At 46.6% G+C, this 17391-nt stretch overlaps 1 protein-coding gene across 2 annotated transcripts in view; it reads right to left on the reverse strand.

Annotated features, from left to right (window-relative positions):
• Positions 1-12892, reverse strand: part of LMTK2 (lemur tyrosine kinase 2) — a 65696-nt gene extending 52804 nt beyond the window's left edge. Inside the window, exon 1 of one of the 2 annotated variants that reach the window (XM_079771960.1) lies at positions 12538-12892. In XM_079771960.1, coding sequence (XP_079628086.1) covers positions 12538-12622 — 85 coding nt within the window. In that variant the 5' untranslated portion in view covers positions 12623-12892. Of the gene's footprint in view, positions 1-12531 lie in introns of both variants that reach the window. The other variant, XM_079771959.1, reaches the window with a different exon arrangement.
• Positions 12893-17391: the final 4499 nt, after the last annotated feature.

The raw sequence follows: 17391 nt of genomic DNA on the forward strand, positions 1-17391 counted from the left end.
TCACACGCACCATGTTCTCCATGCCGGCTCATGTCACCGGAAGCTGCAGGAGACTCACTGGGTGCTGGCAAAGCAGAAGTCCCAAGGTGCCCGCTCCTCCGTGGCGGCCCGGGGTGTTGGGCTACCCGCCCCTGGGCTGCCACTCTCTTTATTTTGGTCCAAAAAGGAATCTTAATAGATGCTTTCTAAGATGTGACTCTAACGTTGTTTCACTCAGCCTATTCCACTAAAATTTGTCATCAAAGGTTCATTTCATTCCAGTTTTAAAGACACTAACTTGGATGGAAGCGACCAAAGAGGAGAGCTCCCCTAAGGAGGCAGAGCTGGGCCAAAGGGGTCGGGTTTAGAAGACCTCTGTGGGCCTCCGGTGCCCCGCACGCTGGCAAACGATGGCAGGGCGGTGTTCTATGAAGGATGGCAGGGCGGTGTTCTATGAAGGATGGCAGGGCGGTGTTCTATGAAGGATGGCAGGGCGGTGTTCTATGAAGGATGGCAGGGCGGTGTTCTAGGACCGGGATTCTTCATCAAGCTGCCGGCCCGGCCGAGCTGTGCAGGGGTGCGCCGCGCTGTTTGGGCAGCTCTGAGTCAGGGCTTCCTGCCGGCCCGGAAGCCCGGTCAGAACAGGCAGGGGCTGGCCCGGAGCAGGGCCTCAGGCCCGCCTCCCAGGTCCTGTCCCCACCCCGGCCACTTCCGTGGCCATTACTGTCCGGGGGAAAGGACGTTCTGTCTCCACGCAACTTCCCATGGAAATCCGTACCAACGCGCAGGCAAGTCAATGGAAAATGGGAGTCACCACACAAACCAGCCAACACGATCTCCGCACCACAGGGCCAAAGGCTGGGCGATGACCGAGATGCAGGCACCTGACTTCCAGGGAGGGCAGACCCTGAAAATCCTAGAAAAACACGCCTGCCTTTCTTTTTCTTTTTCATTTCCTGCCACACCCTGCTAGAGCCTCTAGTTTCAGAAGCTTTGTAGCTTCCTAGGGCCCAAATTCCATTCTTGTTAATGTAACTGCAACAGTCACAGGCAATGTGTCTTTAAAAGTTCTCTCCAGAGAGGAAGTTGACGGCGGAATGGATGCAGTTGGACCGGCCGGAGGCACAGCTGGCACTGGGAGACGGGTAAAGAGAATTCATTTTACCCTTCTGTCTACTTTTGTGTATGTTCAAAGGCCTCCGTAACAAAGCTTTCTTTTGTAAGTTCTATCTCCATAACTCAGCCAGAAACTGCTCACCACACGGGCCCTGACAAGGCTCCGCAGCACACAGGTGAGGTTTACTAGGGTGTCCTGATGATGCTTCACGGATGTGCCTTTACATTACACAGGAAAACAGACCACGGAGAGCTTAACCCGATAATCTAGGTGCTTCCGCACTGAGGTGTCCAGCCCAAGAGAGAAGACCTTCCGGTAATAAGGAGCCACGGGAACAGGAAGGTCTCTTTATTGAAGTGGCTGCTTCATGGCCCTGATGTGAAGCCCGCCAGTCAACAAGTCCCACCCAAAGCATCCTTCGTCAAATGTTTCCTAAGCATCTTCTCTAAAGCAGGCACTGCCACGGGCTCTGGGAACCTGAGTGGAAAACAGCTCACCTGCTTGTGCAGGGAAACAGTAAGGAATGCGTGGCACCTCGGATGGAGATAAGCCATGTGGAAAATAAAGTAGCAGATGGGGGGGGGGGGTTGTTATTTTATATGGAGTGATCAGAAAACACATTTCTGATATGACAAAAATTCATGCAAGAAATGCTGGTGGTTTTTAGAACCACCTGGAGTGGTTCTAAAAATACATAGTTAAGCCCGGTGAGTGTGGCTCAGCGGTTGAGTGCCAACCCAGGAACCAAGAGGTTACCAGTTCGATTCCCGGTCAGGGCCCATGTCCAGGTTGTGGGCTCAATCCTCAGTAGGGGGCTTGCAGGAGGCAGCCGATCGATGATGTTTCTCTCTCACTGATGTTTCTCTCTACCCCTCTCCCTTCTTCTCTATCTAAAAATCAATTTATAAAAACAAATTAAAATGCCCACTAACCTTTAACAAACCAATGTAGTTAATACTTGAACGGTGCTTCTATGTGCCACACACCATTCTAAACTCACCCAGTCCCACAACAGCCTTCGAGTAGGCTCTATTATTAGCCCCACTTAAAAATGGAGAAACTGAGCAATGGAGAGGTGAGGACGCTTTTCCAAGGTCACATGGCTCCTATGCGATGCTCAGGGCGCACGCCCCTACCCTCCCTGACGCGGAGGGTGAGAGGCTGCGCCCAGGACTTGGTGGCAGGTGTGACATGGAGTGTGGGGTGAAAGGACAAGTCCCATCGGCGTCCCTCACTCTAACATGAACAGACTTCCAAGGACCACCTGACACGGAAAATAACCCTCCTTAAAAAAGTTAAGAGAGCGGCCAACCCAACAGACAAAAAGGTACTTGCAGGAAGCAGACAGAGCAGGTGTTTAAAAAAAAACAAGAACTAAAACTAACAACTATACTTATGTCCTCAGCAGTAAGAGGAGATATTATATGCATGAAAAGATCCTATTTTAAGTGTGTGGGCATGTGGGAGGGGGATTCTTGGAAATAAAATGTAATAGAAAAAATAAAGGCTCTCACATTGTAGAAAGAAGAGAACAAAAGGAGAGAAGCAGCTCATTCCAAGAAATCCAACTCAACAGATGTTCTTCAAAGAAATAACATGTTTATAAGTGAATGTTTTACACGTTTGTCATTACATGTTTAAAAAATTAGAAATATTTTACACCTTTAATTAAACCGTACAACTTCATCTCACAGGTGGAAACGAAATTATTCATACAAATTTTAAAAAGTAAAAAATGAACCTGGTCTTTTTGAGCCTAATCATGGAAGCTAGCACTTTAGTCTATTAATTTTTACTAAGTAATTATCTTCCATACTTCAAGAATCGACTATGTGACAACTGTGTTTGCATTTCATCTCAGTACTTTCAGACAGTAAATAGAAATAAATATCCAGAGGAGAAATGACTGGAATTAGTCTGTGTGTGTGCATCACACTAATAAGAGAATTCTCGACAGAGCGAGGCGATGAACTTGGTGAACAGGGTGGACGGGACGGTGGGACCCCTCATTCCACAATTAGTCTGCCACTGACTGGCAGTACGGGGCTGGATCTGCTCCTTAACTTCTCTGAGCCTTGGTTCCTGCACCTGTAAACTTGCATGTCAGCTCTGAAGTTCTATCTATAAGGACATACAATTCCAAAACGTTATGATTCTACCAAGTGCCCATATGGTTAATATTGGTTGTAATGATCTTTTGTTAGAAGTTCATTTTTTCCTCAAGAAGAAGTCAGATTACAGATTGCTGAGCTGCAGCAGGCCTCTGGGAGAGTGTTCCCAGGACTATTTTGGTAAGTGTGTTATTGCTCAGGGTCTCACTAGCAATCAGCGTGCAGGTGCTGCGTTTTAATAACAGTCTGAAGTCAGAGTCAAGTGGGGCTCTGCCTATAACTGCAGGCGGGGTCCTTGGAGAGTAACAGTTGCTACTGACATAAAGAACCATTCTAGAGAGGCACCCTGCCAGGGAGAACCAGGAAGAGGCATTTTTTTCCTTCTGAAAGGAACACAAGTTGAATTTATTGAGGTTCCGAGGAAGAATTTGTAACGTGAAAAACACATAAAACTTAAATTTAGAGGCTTATGTGAGAGGTAACCAACACTTCGGTTTTGCAATAAAAAGCTGAAATTATAAAATTTCACAATTACTATTTAGTTAAAATAGATATTTTAAATGTGTAAAATGACTACAAACTCTCCCTCATCAATCTTCTAAGTCCAAGATATCTTAGAGATATACTTCCTATAATTAAAAGTTGCAATTATATCATATGAAACTCAAGTCTCCTGTTCACTATAGCAAAAAAGGATGTAAGAGGTGTTTGGGATGGACTATGAACATGGCGAACACAGGAGAAAAAAAAAGTGCTTTTAAAAATTAAATTATAGTGGTTTCACTTTGGGATAAGAGCAACTTCCCTAAGTTCACTATCATAGATGCTTGAACTAATTTCTTTTCTCCTATTCAAGGCATATGTGTTGCAAAAAATAAGAGAGTCCTGAATTATCTGTACTGGTCTATGAACCTATGATGTTCTTAATCAAACCCATTATAATATAGCAGTTTCTGGGGTAGTTTACTTTAACTAATCAAAAGAATATTTTGTACATCAATGCAAAATGTACAGTTTTGGAAAATAATACAATAATCAATCAATGATAATACAAGAATAAATGCTATATTTTCCATACTCACAACTGTTTTTGCTCCATCCTGTGTATCAACATATATCGACTAACTTTAAATAAAAAAGTACCTGTTGGAAAATATGAAATACGCTACGAACCCTAAGCTATTCCAAGATCAACTAGCTTGAAAAAACAAACTTTTTAAAAACCAAGAAGTTAACATGATATTGTGCTGAAAAAAATAACGCCAGCAGCTACTACACAGGTCATGAACCGAACCGGGGCCCACTGGGGTAGTGTGCACATCGGTGACGCGGGGGACAGGAATGTCGCCGAGTTACGCCGGCTCCAGCTTCGAGTCCTTGCCAGCGGGGCTGCAGGGCAGAACCTGGCATCGGGCTGGCACGTCTACACCACAGGCTCTCAGCTCCCCGGGCCGGCATCTGACTGTCAGGCACCGGTTCACAGTGTTTGCTGATTATTTATACAGGATATGTATAAAATGTAAAGAGGTTACTAGTTATGCTGACTTCCAAAGAAGGGGCTGAAGTTAAAAAAAAACAATCAAAGGCATGCAGAGCTGTAAGGATGTCCTGCCCTGGAGAGCTGAAATTCTTCTGTGGTTACGAACAGGCACTTCTCCCAGAAGAGTCTTCAGGACCGTATCCGGCACAGTGGTCAGGAGGAGCAACCTCTTCCCATTTCCGGTATTGACATTAATTTTAATTTTTTCAATTTAAAGTTGTTCTTCCTTCCTTGAGTCTCACTGGTTATACCAGCCAACAGATTTCTATTAAATAACTGATACTATTTTGTCGCTAGAAGATGAAATATTTTGTTGTGGGGCAGAGAAATCCCAGAAAAGTGTTATAAATGCAGATTTCCAGGCCAGCCTCCAGAATTCTGACTCAGTTGGTCTGTTTGGGGCTCAAACACCTGCACTCCTACAAATCCCCAGGTGATATTTCTTTTTCTTTTGGTTTTTGGGTTGTTATTAAGAGAGGGAGGAAGAGGAAGAGAAAGATAGAAACATCAATGATGAGAATCATTGATTGGCTGCTTCCTGCACGCCCCGCACTGGGGATCGAGCCCGCAACCCGGGCATGTGCCCTGACCGGGAATTGAGCCGTGACCTCCTCCTGCTTCATAGGTCAACTCTCAACCATTGAGCCATGCCGGCTGGGCTCCCAGCTGATCTTGATGAAGTGATCCTGTTTTATAAAAACATCTTTACTTTTTCCTGAAACATTTTCAGCTGAACTGATCCCATAGCTGGGATTTACATCAAAACAATGGGGCTGGAGCCAGTGAGAAGGGTACATGTGAACAAGATTGACCATAAATTAAAAACTGTTGATGCTGGGCGATGGGTACATGAGAGTTCATTCTATTACTTCCTCTACTTTTGTTTATGTTTGAAATTTTCCAAAATAAAAAAAGAGAAAAGCTCCGTAAAGATCAAAACAAGTCTACCACCAGGCTCTGCAAGAGACCTGCCATCAGACATGTGATCTTCACTTTCACCAACTACAGGAGGTGCCCACAATCCCTTTCAACAATTTCCAGAGTCGACAGATCCCTAAAATCACTCTAAACTCATTAAGCCTCCGAGGCTTCCCTCCCATCCTGAGGGATCAGGGGTGTAACATCAGCGCACGTTCGGTGTGGAGGAGGGGGAGCGGTGACTGTACCGTGGAGAAAGCGGACAAACAGCCCCTCAGCCAGGTGAGCAAGGGAAGGAAACCAACCTCTTAGGCTTAAGAGTTTCGTTAGAGTGACTTGAGGGGGTCTGAAAATTCAGTTGGTAAAAGTTCCGATAAAACGTCCGATGGCAGTCATGTTGAAATCATGTAACCATTAAGTGATGTGAGGAGAATGGTACTTTATCTCTGGTGTTCCGCCTCAGAATATATAGCCCCCATCTAATCATGAGGAAAACATCCAACCAATGACAGCAGAGGGATATTCTACAAAACACCTGACCAGTACTTCTCAAGGCTGTCAAGATCATCAAAACAAAGAACAGCCCCTGGTCGGTGGCGCTCAACGGTTAGAGCGTGGGCTTGCGCACCAAAGGGTCAAAGGTTCAATTCCTGGTCAAGGGCACGTACCTGGGTTGCAAGTTCCATCTCTGGCCCCAGTCAGGGCATGTGTGGGAGGCAACCAATCAAAGTTTCTGTTTTTCTCTTTTCCCCACCCCTTCTACTCTCTCTAAAAACCAATGGGGGGGGGGGGGTAATCCTTGGGTGAGGATCAAAAAACAAAACAAAATGAAACAAAGAACAGATTGCTGGAGCCTAAGGGGACACAGCTAAATGTAATGTGGCGTCCTAGAACAGAAACAGGACTCAGGGAAACACTAAAGAAATGGGAATAAAGGATGGACTCTAGTTAATAATAATTATTAGTAATGGCTCCTACGTGAGACAAATGTACTATGCTAATGTAACATGTTAACAATAGGGAAATCTGGATAAAGGATGTACAGGAACTCTGTGTACTACCTTTGCAACTTCTCTGTAAATCTAAAATTGTTCTAAAAGAAAAATTTTATTATTAAAAAATAAAACAATTATAAATGGCCTCATTCCAGGCGATGAATTGTGGCTGGATAAAAAGCAAGGTTCACAGAATTAGAGGCTCTAAGCTTGTACTCTCTCCTTTTAACACACACACACACACACACACACACACACACACACACACGACTCCCGGTGTGATGAACCCAGTTCTCCTGTATCATCCTGATCATCCTCACCCACAAACTTTTACTGATCATCTACAAACCGTGAGATACCATGCAAACACTAGAAATACTAAGGAAGTAAGACAAAGTCCTGGCAATCTGGGCGAAGAGGCAGAACTTAAAGAAACAAGGGGTATTTGCTAAATGAAAACTGTAGACTGGTACACTGAATCCAAACCTTTTTGATCACACAGCCCGCCCATCCGTAAATTTTCTTTACATTCCTTCCATTTCATATAAATTTATTTATTTACAAACCATAAAAATGTATTAGTGTACCAATATGTTCTATAACTTAAAAAATCACATAAACCAAAATATTAAAAAGGTGAAGATAAATAGAGTTAAGTTCCAATGTTTTCATCCTGCATCCCATGAACATCCTGTCCCACAAATAAGCACTCTAGGAGTTCCTTAGGGTTAGGGATCGCTAAGGACTGGGCAAAGAAAAAAAAGAAAAAAGGTCTTAGTAGGGAAATTGAGGCTGCAAAGAGCTCTCAGGCACCTGAGGCATTTCGTGTCAATAGTTCTCATTTTCCCCACTTGAGTCACAACGAAGTCAAATGAAATGTGGAGTTTCTGCACTGTGCTAACCTTGGTAAAAAAAACAAAACACTTTTTTGAAATAGCGAGGTTATTTTTCTGATACGCCTGTTCTTTGTGGCAAATAACTGTAATGCCAAGGCATGGTTCCAAATTAGTCACTTGCTACAATTTAAAAATACTTCACTCCAACAGTTTGCTCTGACACACTGGTTTTAGCCTATTTCTTCAGCTTTCTCTGACAACAGTGTCTTCGTACGAAGATTCACAGGAAGGTTGAGATTAGAATCTAAAAACAGCCCTCGATGTAGCAGTCTATTTTATACCAGGAATATCCAGCTTCTTTCTAAAATATTCTTTTCCGCATGTCAGAGTAATAAATACACATTTTTAAGAGAGTAACGCACAGCTAGGAGGCTGCAAAAAGGCATGATTTTAAAAGAGAAGGGAAGACAGTCATGGTCATCCCTCCAAATGCCGTTTTCCGAGGGAAGCCTCAGCCCTGTGGGTCCCGGTTGACTGGCCGCCTTCAGGGATGCTTTATGCGAGTACACAATTTTGTTTGGGATCAACTAAACTGAGATTGCTCTCGGCTCCTTTAAATTAAAACCAGCAACTGTTCACATGCAAGAGCTGTAGGCATCTTGATGTTTAAGACCAAGTTTATTACATAAAAGTAGAGTAATCCAGATCATCTTTTAAATTTCTGGCATAATTCCCCAACCTTATAAATTTCAAGAAGTAACACCACCAGCCTATATTTCATACTTAAGCTAGATGTAAAGGGTTCCTTCTCCACCCATCATAGAACAATTTATTTTGAGTAACAAAGTTTTTTAAATCCAGCAAGTTCTAGGCATTCCACTTGGGAGTTCCCTCTCTGAAGCCATACCACTGCCCATTAGTCAATTCTGATAACCCCCTCAATTTACAAATCAGAAGCAAAGACGACGACTATGTTGTTGAGTGCTCAACACGCAGCAGATGCGTCATGCACCGGGACCCTACCTCACCTGCCCAACAGCCCTTTAGGTGAATATGACCATCGTCTTGTTTTCATGACTGAGATCTAAGAAGCCGGGAGAGGTCAGGTGACTGGCCCAAGGTCTTAAAGCTACTGAAGTGGCACAGGAAGGCCAACGCCAAAGTCCAAGCTTCCCCTACCACACCTGCCCTTCCTGTGATTGGCTCAGGACTTTTACTCTCAGCGAGACTGGAAAACTTTTTATGTGGCCACCTACAAGGACTTTTTGAGCACTTGTTTAACTGTTTCAGAACCCTGGCCATCCCTTCCTGACACTACAAAGTCTGTTTTATTGCATGTACAGCTGTTATCTAAGTGACACAGCCCACAGGGGACACAGAGGCCCAAGGACTCTACATTTCAGGAGTTGTATAAACAGTCAGCACATTGGTATCAGCAAAACTGTAGGAATTTGATAACTTCAATGCTAATCAGCTACAAAATTGTTGGACAGACTTCCTATTACTGGGCAAATGAGCATATTTAGTTAACCCAAAAATATCACCAACTGAAAGCAATTAGAGCATTCCCAACCTGAATCTCAAGCCCTATAGCCACAAATCCTGAAATAATTTGCATGGGAAGCTTACTGAAAATACTTTTTCTCAGAAGCTGTTATAATAAACACAAAAATTCAAACTGTAGAAAGCACTACCTTTATTTACTTCAGAAATCTTTTTCAAGATACAAGTCTGTTTGTTTAATCTAAAACGAGAGCCTCGGTTTCCCGAGCTGCTGTTTAATCAGGAGCCGAGTCCCACGGGCTTCGCAGACTTCCGTGAGGTCCTGTATCTGGAGCTGCTCAGCGCTTCCTCTGTACGCCGTGACCTAATATGCCACAACACAATAGAAGTGGCTTCCTTGTCTAACCACTGCCCTAATATTAATAAACCGGCCTGAGAGGAATGCTTCACCCATACAAGATCTTTCCTTCTTGTGTGAATCCGGAGTAATCGTACAAAAGGCACATAATGGGACACTATGATCTGTAGAAAAGAATTTCTTCACTGTAATCTTAGTTCGGCAACTTAACTGTGTGAAAACAGGGGACTTTCTCCCTCTATGAAAGCTTCCCAGTGAGGGCCAGCAAGATGCCAGTCTACCTAACAAGGCTATTTCTGTATTTGCAGAAATACAGATTCTCAGGAAAAGCAGCTTCCGGAGAGGGTGGAAGGGACTCCCATAGAGACAGAGAGGCCCACAATAAAATGCAACCAAGAAATGCCTTTTGCCTCGACATATTTACAAAGTTTTCTTATGATTAAGTGGATAAATATTTGTTAACTTCTGAATCTAGAAATTATTTTGGATGACAAAAAAAAACCTTGGATAAATGAATTTTAATTTAAATGCCGAAATTTAGTAAATTGCCTCATTTCTTTCCCCATGCAAATGGGCTGGCAAAGGATAAAATTCAAGTATTTTTTCCAACCTGGTTTTGATAAGCCATGCTTTCTCCAAGACATTATTAGCCAATTTGAACTTTAAGTAGAAAGAATATGGCTAATGAGGCCAAAGACCCATGCAATGATCTATCCTTCATTTGACAATGGCCAGCCCTGCAGATAATTAACAGCTTGAGTTATCATGTTTTCAATGTTTAACTGCTCTTTATCTACCATATATGTTCAAACAGGTATATCTTTCATCACCAGTGGGCTCACTTATGAGAATTAGCTCCAAGGTTTCTTTATTCTCCTTGGTCTAGAATCCATCTCTGCTACCAGGATTAACAATCTCTTCTAGATGGAAATACAAACCCCAAATCTAGGTGTGATTGTGCATCTTTTCCACAGAATTTAACTTTATTTACCTGTCAGTCATAAGCCTCATGTCTAACCATACACCTTCCAAGCAACAGAATATGAAGGGAAAATTGTAAAAAGCTGCTATAAATCACCAAATATTTTTATGCTTCATTTATGTCAAGATTTGATACTTCTATTTACTAATTAATTTTCCTGATTTTACAGCACTCAAAAATTTTAGATTTTATTATTTATACCACCATTAAAAAAACACATTAAGAGATTTATAGGAAGGCAAATTTCTATAGGTTCCTACATAGGATCTGTTTTTCAAAATATAAAAATATTCGATTAAGTGCAAGTCATCTGGAAACTTCTTGAATCCCTTCCACTCTTTATCCCTTATCCTACTCTGGGGCTAATTTTCAATTGAACCATTAATATCTTTCAATACCAATATCAATATCTTTCCATATAATTTTTTTTAAATATATATATATATATAATTTCAGAGAGAAAGGGAGAGGGAGAGAGAGAGAGAAATATCAATGAGAAAGAATCATTGATTGGCTGCCTCCTGCACGCCCCCGACCGGGGATGGAGCCTGCAACCCGGTACGTGCCCTTGACCAGAATCAAACCCAGGACCCTTCAGTCACCAGGCCGACTCTCTATCCACTGAGCCAAACCAGCTAGGGCCATATAGTCTTTTATAACTTGCCAGATACTTTCTGTGACTCCTACCTGGCCTGCCTATACACTTCTAATAATAGTCACTCTTATCTATCATATCAGAAAACAGAATTCACCTTACAAATATTTGATCTAAGGCAGTGGCAGAAATTTAGCAATACATTACATGATACAATGATAATAGTTAATACTCAACTAAAGGATACTCAGTGACATAGCCTGGTATAGCTCTGAAAATAATTACATATAGCTTTCACTGCAGACGTGTTTGAAAAATATGTCTTTGCTGGGGACGGTAAATTCCACGTTGGTACCCAATTAACATCATCCTAAAATAACCCTCAACTTCAAAAGTATGCCTAAGCAGTTACAAGACTTGAATCACACAAGCAGGGAATCAAAGACCTGGGTTTTAGTTATGATTCTACCTACAATCCAGCTGTCACCTTGGGTAGGTCATTTGACACCCCCATGGCCTCAATATCTTCAACTAAAAAATGAAGAAATGGTACTAAATTCTCTTTATGGTCTATTCCAACTCGAAAATTCTATGATGGTGACAGGAGAAGACTTGACTTTGGGTGGTGGGCATACAGTGCAATATACAGATCTTGTACACACAGAAACGTGCACCTGAATCCTGTGTGTTCATGTTGACCAGTGCCACCCCAACGAATTTAATAAACAGAATAAAATAAAATAAAGAAAATTCTAAGGAATTTCAGTCTCTTCATTTCAAAGATAAGCAGCAGATGATAACGACAAATTAGCCTAGATATTTTTTTCCTTAAAAAAAAAGAAAAAGATCCAACTTGGGGTGCTTTCTGGGGTGGGTGTTTTATCTAGGAAAATAAACCGCAAATGAAAACGGCATCGCTAAAACAGAAAGAAAATCACAGACGTGGCTAAAATAGAAACTTCAATCACCCTTGGGCCATTTTGTCAATAGTTCTTCAAAGGCGGCCACTCTAATCACTGGCTTCCTAAAATAGAAATATTCAGAGTTGTTTCCTTCTCATCCCCCGAGATTCAATCCGAATAAAAAGCACAGCGTCTAACACCGTGTGCAACTTGAGAACAAGTTGCAGGGACGGAGGGAAACTCCGCAGAGCTCTCGGGTCGTCAGCACTGAAGCGGGTGATGAGCGCCGGGAAGCGGTTCTCATTGTGAGAAGGGGAGACTCAGGGGCAGGCGGCGTCTGGAAAGGGAAGCGGAGCTGCCAGGAAGGGATGCGGGTCGAGGACCTTCAGGCAACAGGTCTGGGGCCAGCACCGCAGTCCGCCCGGGGGGGGGGGGGTCGGCGCTGCCCCCCTTCGCCGCCCGCCCAGCCCCGACCGCATCGCCTCGCCCCCGCTTCGGCCCCGGGGAGGCAGCCCGCGCCGGCGGCACAAGCCTCCCTCCCCGCTCGCTTCCCCGGGCCTCCCGGCCCGGCGGGCCCTCCGAGTCCTCGGCGCCGAGGCCGGCCCGGCCTGCCGCCTCCTCCGGGTCTCGGCGGCCCCGCAGCCCGGCCCCCGCACCCGGTCCCCGCAGCCCCGTGGCCGCCGCGGGCCGCTCACCTGCACCTGTTTGCGGAAGTGGCACGGCCCGGGCACCGCCGGCGGCCAGGAGCAGCAGCAGCAGCAGCAGCAACGCCGGTGGCCCCGGCATCTCGCCCACGGCACGGCCCGGGGCCGGCGCTCGGGTTGCCTTCCGTCCGTCCGTCCGTCCGTCAGTCGCTCCTGCCTCCCTTACGCTGCCTCCGCGGCACCGCGCTGGCGGCTCCGGAGCGCACGTCGCTTCGGCCAAACCTCAGCCCGGCTCCCGGTCCGCACCCGCCGCTCCGGCCACAGAACCACCATCCTTCCCGCCCGCCCGCCTGCCCGCCTCGCCGCCGCCGCCGCCGCCGCCTCTCAACAGCAGCAACGGCAGCAGCCCTGCGGAACCCCGGGCCCCGGCAGCCGCGCTCCCGCCGCCATGATGGGCTGCGTCATGTGACGTAGAGCGGGGGCGGGAGGCCGTGACGGACAGCCCAGCTAGCCAATGGTCAGCTCCACAGGGCACAGGAGGCCCCGCCCACTAACCTGCCAGAGAGCGTGTGTCTGCGGGTGCGCCCCCTGCAGACCGAGAAGTGCGTGGGCAGCAGGTAATACCGGCAACTAGTTTAAATTTGAAAACACAGGAAAGCATAAAGACAATAAAAAGCATCCAGAATCCATCCTGAATTTTCCCCTCCCTATTTTAAAACATGTTTTGCCTTCGGCCTTTTTTTACTTGTCGGAGCCGTTCCAGGCTCTTCTCCTTAAGGTTGACCTACACATCCTATCAGCCACCAAGGAGCTTTTGGCTTTTTATTTCAGCTCAACAAGAATAGCATCCCTCTTCCCTCACACCCCCTGACTCAGATCCTGAGCTCGAGCCACTCCCTTTGCCAAGAGTGCCCTTCCTGTCCCATCTTGGCCACCTGGCACACTCCCTTTCATCCGTCAGCACTCACCTGAAGGTTGGCGTCATCAGAGAAGGCCACTCCCCAATCCCAGGAGAAATGACTAATGTCTCCTAAGGCCCCGCCCCGGCCCTGGACAGATTGCTCTCCCAGATGCCATATTTATTGTTCCCGTGACTGTAAGCTCCCTGAGGACAAGAACTGTGCCCATGTCCGCTGGGGCCCCCCGGGGGCTGGCTCAGAGTAGGCGTTCTCTAAAGGAAGGGTGCCTGGCCTATTCCTGGGAGCAGCTCCCAGGTCCAACCTCTCCCCACCCAAGGACAAGGTCCAGCCAACAGGGGGAAAGGGTAGAGAAAGCATTTTCCAGACGGAAGGAGCAAAATCATGGGAGGCCTAGAGGTTGGGCAAAAGTTGGGCTTTTCTGGAAAATACCTGTAGTCCAGTTTGTGCCTGAGAGGAACTGATCTGAATCTTATCAGATGGGCTCTACCAACCCGCAGGGGAGCCTCCCCAATTCTCCAAATCCTCCGACGCCCATCCTACGTGCCCCCTCTCTGTGGTGCTGACCCAGCGCTGGACACACAATATGTGCCCAGAGAATAGGTGTCAAATGATCAAGGTGAGCCAATAAACACCTAAGAAAACAAACACTAGCTGGCATGTGAAATGCTGAGTGACAGCTCCCTGGCTATCTGCTGATCTCCACGTGGGAACGGGAAGGAAGGCGAAGGTCTAGGAAAGAGACGCAATCGCCCTGGGGTGCTTCGACAGCTATCAGGACGGATGTGGGGTCCCAGGAAGCCAGGGAACGCCCTCGCCCGGGGCCGGAGGAGCCGCTGAGCTGGCCTGCAGTTCATCCTGAGGAGAGTGCACCCCAACAGCAGCACGTCAGCCCAGGATCACAAAGCAGGTTTCCTTATCATCTGAGCAAGCCCAAAGGTTCTTGGAGAAAACTTTTTTTTTTTTCCACTTCACAGAACAAGGGTTGAGGTGCACATTCCTCAGAGGTTGTCTAATGGCAACCTTTACCCCACCACCCACCTGGCCACTCACACCTTTGCCCCGTGCTTCTCCTGAAGACTCCCAGAATGTAGAAAACAAACGAAAACCTGCCGGCTTTGTCTCGTTTCACCTGGGAGTCAGAAAATAACCTTGGGTACAAATGTGGGATTAAATCCCAAACTGTGATGGTGGGAGGTATTGTCCCGCGTGTTACTGTTGTCTGTGCTTTGAGGTTATGCACATCTGTTGCAGCTGTCTAACAGAAATACTGTGTTATACTAGGCTACTGCACACCTCTTCCCAACTCCAGCTTCAGTTGTATCATGTCTGTAGCCTGAAGTAAGCCGTGGTGTGAGTCTTTACACCATGGAAATTGGCCAACAGCTCCAATCAGGGCTCTTTTCCCCGCACACCAGTGGTCTTGCCTAGGGGACCCTCCACAGGGCCTGATGACTGCCCCTTGCTGCCCCGAATCTTTCTCGTGGTTGTCGCTTTACTTCACTTCGGCCTTTGGCAAATTAGGAGACCACGCAGACTGAAAGCCAGACTCTCCCTGGTTCTCTGCCAATCGAACAAAGGTCACATACCTCATCCTGTCTCGCCTTCTAAATGCCTTTGTATTAAACCTCACCTTTTGTTGTCTTCTGGATCCTCTGTCTAAAACTGTCTGAGTCAAGGACAGCGCACCAGGTGCATTTCAGAGCCCTGAGGCATCTCCCATTTTAGAGGCATACCTATATGGCAAAAGTATGAATGAATGAATGAATGAATGAATGAGTGAGTGAATGAATGAATAGAATTAAGAAATGCTGAAGGCTAAATACATGCTGAAGTAAGTGTAATGAATGAACACTTTTAATACACTACATAATTTATGTTGCAATATAACGATGCTATCCACAACATAATTACAGGATTTATAAAAAGCGCACAACAGACAATGAGATTCAGCAATGAGATTGCACTTCAAAATTGTATTATGAATATATTTTTCCAAGCTTATTGGTGTGTACACCTTCATCTGGAGGTGAGTTTTATTTGACAATGACTTAAAAATCACTTTCTACCTGTCAGGCACTTTGTAAGTCATAACTCTTTAAGCTTCACCTAATTCTAAAATAGTTTCATCGTTCCTAAAAGAAACTCTATACCAGTGGTCAGCAAACTGCGGCTCGTGAGCCACATGCGGCTCGCGAGCCGCGGTTTGCCACTCTGTTGACTAATGAGTCTGCCGACCACTGCTCTATACCTATTACCAGTCCCTCCCCACTTCACCTCTCCCCTAGTCCCTGTCAACCACTCACCTATTTTTTGTCTCTATGGACTTACCTAACATGGACATTTCCTATAAATGGAATTATACAATATGTGGCTTTTTGTGACTGGCTTAAGCTACGGTTCCCATTTTACAGAGGAGGAAATTGAGAAACAAGAGAGTTAAGTACTTTGGCAAGGTCACGTGGCACAGGTAGGACCCAAACGCAGGCAGGCTGGCTCCAGAGTCTCTGCTAAATGTCAGCATCAAAACTGAGAGAGGCCCTAGCTGGTTTGGCTCAGTGGATAGAGCGATCCCCAGTGGGGGACTTGCAGGAGGCTGCCGATCCATGATTCTCTCTCATCATGGATGTTTCTGTCTCTCTCTCTCTCTCCCTCTTCCTTCCTCTCTGAAATCAATAAAAATATATTTTTTTTAAAAAGCTGAATGAGATCAAAGTGTACAGGCCAAAATGAGTGCCCCTCAGGGGAGAGGCCCTATTAGAGCTGCCTTCTACTGGGGACAGAGGTGGGGACAGGGAGAAGAGCGGAGGTGGGGACACCAACACTACCCTGCAGGCAGTAGTTGCTCAATAAAGTACATTTTTTTCCATTGTGAAAGACAGAATCTCCTCCTGGAATGAACACTTGCATTTCTTCCCTTTGGCCCGCCCAGCAGCTGAGTCCCTTCCTTACTGAGAAAGCCCGTGATAGGAATCTCGAAATGGAAGGTCGCCTCCACTCTGAAGACTGGAGGCCAGATACGCCCTCTGGGGCGTCCTTTCAAGTCCCAAAAGGCGCCAGCCGCTGCGACATCCTAGCGCACAGTTCCCCGGGGGGGGGGGGGGGGGGGACCTGGTGACCTCCCCACTGCCCAGCCCCCTCAGTGGCTGCTTATGCCCTGAGCCCACGTGCCCAGCTCTTCGGGGCCTGACCAGAGCTCTCCAGCGACGGCTCAGCCCTGCTCAGCCTCTCCAGGGTCAGATGCTCACAGCCACCTCAGCTCCTTCCAGCTTCTGCAAAGACCCGTGGCCACTCCAAACGGGCGGCCAGCTCCCCGGGAGCTGCTCCCGGACCAGGCCCGCGGGCGTCCATCGGGCGTCAGTTTTATGTCGATCGCTGCGCTGGGCCCTGGCGATGCCGTGACGGACAAGACGGATGGAGTCCTCCCTCCTGGCGCTTGTGCTCGTCGGGCACAGGAATCACGCCGCCTCTGACGCAATTAACTGTGAATGTGCTGTTGTGATAGTGGGAGGTTGTGAAGAGCGTGTGCGCAACCCAGCCTGACCCAGCCCTGTTTAGGGATCCAGGAAGGCTTCTCGGAGGAGGTGACACGTAAGTGGCAATCCCACGGATGAACAGGAGGTAGTGTAATAAAGGGATAAAGGGAAGAGCACGGGTTTTAATGTTTTCTCTCGGATGTTTCAAAGTGGAGGCCATCCCTGCCTGATAGCAGGACCCTGGACAGGCAAGTCTTAATGGGGAAAGGGAAGAGTCTGGTATAGTCCATGGGGTCGGGTATGCCCCGCGAGCATGGCAGGTTCAGGCCCCGCGTGTGGTGTAGACACGGGGCTTGGGGATGACATGGAGGACGGCTGGGTTGGGTCCTGATTCCTCCCATTTCTCCCCTGCAGTGGGGTGGGGAGAGCGTCATTTCCATTTTTGGCTGCAGGGCAGACACACAGTTCACACAGTGACACTGTCCCGCAGACTGTCATCTCCTCCCTCTGTGTACCCG

Source organism: Cnephaeus nilssonii (genome assembly GCF_951640355.1).
Source record: "Cnephaeus nilssonii genome assembly, chromosome: 5".
Lineage (NCBI taxonomy): Eukaryota > Metazoa > Chordata > Mammalia > Chiroptera > Vespertilionidae > Cnephaeus > Cnephaeus nilssonii.